This window comes from Cebus imitator, unplaced genomic scaffold, assembly GCF_001604975.1.
Source record: "Cebus imitator isolate Cc_AM_T3 unplaced genomic scaffold, Cebus_imitator-1.0 Scaffold296, whole genome shotgun sequence".
NCBI lineage: Eukaryota > Metazoa > Chordata > Mammalia > Primates > Cebidae > Cebus > Cebus imitator.
The window spans coordinates 183543-186544 of record NW_016107611.1 but is presented as its reverse complement, the minus strand read 5'-3'; the positions used below and the strand labels follow the sequence as shown (position 1 = coordinate 186544).

Genomic DNA, 3002 nt, shown 5'->3' with positions numbered 1-3002 from the left:
ACCGTGCCCGACCCCTGTGTGTGTGTGTGTGTGTGTGTGTGTGTGTGTGTGTGTGTGTGTTTAGATTTCTTCCTGGAAAGAGAGAAACATCCCTGATAAAATGTTTATGCAATTTCTGGATGAACTTTAATGGGATCAAGTGTTGTTCTGGTAACCAGGCACCCACTCAAAAGTCCCTCAAGATACTAATGACCTAGAACCTAACTTTTTTGTTATTTTTTGAGAAGGAGTTTCCCTCTGTCTCAGGCTGGAGTGCAGTGGCGCCACTCCTGCTTACTGCAACCTCTGCCTCCCGGAACTGAACATCTTTTTCTAACAATGACTATCCAACCACCCGCTAGAAAACGGCCCCACGGGACGCGGTGACTCACGTCCGTAATCCCAGCACTTTGGGAGGACAAGGTGGGAGGAACGCTTGAGCTCAGGAGTTTGAAATCAGCCTGGGCAACACAGGGAGACCTCCGTCTAAAAAAAAAAAAAAAAAAATTAGCCGGGTGTGGTGGCATCGTACCATAGTCCCAGCTACTCGGGAGGCTGAGGTGGAAGGATCGCTTGAACCCGGGAGTTTAAGGCTGCAGTGAGCCGCGATCACGCCACTGCACTCCAGCCTGGGTGACAGAGCGAGACTCTGTCTCAAAATATAAAAAAAAGAAAAAAAACGGCCCCAAGGCTATGAGTGTACTGGGGCCTCTCCTGGGGTTTCTACCTCTCTCCCTATCTCTGTTCCTACATGAGCATTCCCATGTGTCTCCGAGCGTCTGTCCCTCGCACTTTGAGTGTCTCCCTGTTCTCTGTTTCTCTGGGTCTCAGAGTGTCCCTGCGTTGCATTCTGGCTTCCTCGCCCTCGCCCTAGTTCTCGCCTCTGCCCCTGGGCGGCGCCCCGCCCTCTACCCCAGACGACCGCGGCCCCTTTAAGGCGTGCCCCGCCCCCGCCTCCGCCCCGCCCCTCCCCGGGTCAGCGGGGGAGCCTCTGTCTGCAGCCGGCGCTCGGCCTCGGCTCAGTCCTGACCCTGCGGCGAACGCGATGGCGGGGGCTGTATTGAGGGTCACCCAGCGGCAGCTGAGCCAGCGCGGCAGGTCTGAAGCCCCCATCCTTCTGCGGCAGGTGCGGGTGGCTGGACCCAGGGGGGCATTACTGGGCGTCAGGCGGCAGCAAGGGCGGAACTCCGGGGTCTCTTAACGGGGAGAGATCCGGGTGACCCACGCCTGGATCTTGCGGAAAGCGGGGTGGAGGTTTAGGGCGGGACTCCTGGGTCCTTTAAAGGTGAATGGCCTGGGGGCTCCTCGGCTTGGGGCGGGACCCCTGGGTCCTTTATGAAAGAACGTGCTGGGGAACCTTATTTTGGGGTGTTCCAACTTTGTAGTTGGAACTCTTTCGTTCTGTTGGAGGAAGGTGGTGGGGCCCCTGACTCCAGGGGAAAGAGGGGGCTGGGTTTCTGCTTCTGGATCTTTGGAAGGGGATAGAGCCAGTCTGGACTACTGGGCCCTTTAATGGGTGGGAGTCCGGGTCTGCGCTCTCACTTGGGTCCCCCGCTCCCAGATGTTCGAGCCGGTGAGTTGCACCTACACGTACCTGCTGGGTGACAGAGAGTCCCGGGAGGCCGTTCTGATCGACCCGGTCCTGGAGACAGCGCCTCGGGATGCCCAGCTGATCAAGGAACTGGGGCTGCGCCTGCTGTATGCTGGTCAGTCCAGGGACCGGACTCTCGGGTCCCAGCGGGGCTGGACTGCAGTCAGTGGAGTGGGAAGACGGGGGCCGGAACTCCTGAGTCTGAGGGAGAAAGATCTGGGCTGGGACTCCCACGTCCTCTCTGTATGCCCTGCTGGACCTGTCCCTCCTCTCTCTCCCAGTGAATACCCACTGCCACGCAGACCACGTTACAGGCTCGGGGCTGCTCCGTTCCCTCCTCCCTGGCTGCCAGTCTGTCATCTCCCGCCTTAGTGGAGCCCAGGCTGACTTGCACATTGAGGATGGAGACTCCATCCGCTTCGGGCGCTTCGTGAGTTGGGTGCTGGGTCCCCAAGAGGGTGGTGGCCTGGACTCCTTAAACTTAAGGGAAGAGGGTACTGGGGGCCTGGGATCCTGAGTCCTGGGGGAGGAGGGACTTCAGGACTCGGGTTCCTGACCCCTGAGCTCCTGTTTCTGGGAGGGGGAGGCACCATAAACCCAGGTGGGGCTCTGGGGCAAGAGGCTCTGGGCAGGTGTGTCCCTGGCGAAACTCCTAAGTCAACAGCTGCTCAGGGGCGGCTCTTTGGCCTGGCACGTATTTCCATAAAAGTTGATTAGGGGCTGGAATTCTGAGGGCAGGGCTGAGAAGGAAAGTGATCCAGTCGTATCTTGCAGAAACCTCCATTTGAGGAAGGAGCGTCTGGAATGCTTAGAACCCAGAGCCCAGGACTGAGACAAAGGCTGTGAGGACCCTGGAGTGCAATATTTAAGGAGGCACTGGCTCTCAGGGTCCTGTAAGTGCAGGGTCCATACTCGCGAGTGAGCGCCCCCTTAAATCTTGCGCTAACAGCCTCACCCTAGTCCTAGGGATGCAGTTGCCTCACACTGGAAAGGTCTGAAGGTTCCTGCCACCCTCACTTTCTTTGCCACAGGCACGAGCAGGTTTCCGGCCAGAATTGCAACCCAGGGCATAGGGGGGAGGGTCAGGGGAGTTGCCCTCAGAGGGAGGGAAACAACTGGCAGGGCGTTTTTCTGATCAGTTGCTAAAGATGTATAATAGAGTTTGGCTGACTCTGGGGACAGAATGTCAGGACAGCCTCCAGGTTAGAAGGTTTTGCTAAACAAGGACAGTTCATTTGGTTCTGAGTGTTTAGAGGAAATGGAAGCTGTGTGTGGGAAGACGGTTTAGCTACAATGGTTACAGAAGCTTCATTTCAAGCCTTTTTCTGGAAGCAGGGAAAAATGCATTGGACATGTATGAACATTGTACATAATAGTCAGGTGTTAACGAGCATTTCTTGGAATGAATTTTGAAGGGTTTAGCTAGGTTTAG

General features: G+C 56.6%; 1 protein-coding gene across 3 annotated transcripts in view; it reads left to right on the top strand.

The window, feature by feature from the left end:
- Positions 1-934: 934 nt before the first annotated feature.
- The window catches only part of ETHE1 (ETHE1 persulfide dioxygenase), an 18139-nt gene continuing 16071 nt past the window's right edge, over positions 935-3002 (top strand). The window contains exons 1-3 of one of the 3 annotated variants that reach the window (XM_017502315.2): positions 935-1105; positions 1541-1685; positions 1852-2000. In XM_017502315.2, the coding sequence (XP_017357804.1) occupies positions 1025-1105; positions 1541-1685; positions 1852-2000 (375 nt within the window). In that variant the 5' untranslated portion in view covers positions 935-1024. The remainder of the gene's footprint in view (positions 1106-1540; positions 1686-1851; positions 2001-3002) is intronic. The other 2 variants (XM_017502316.2, XM_017502318.2) reach the window with 2 other exon arrangements.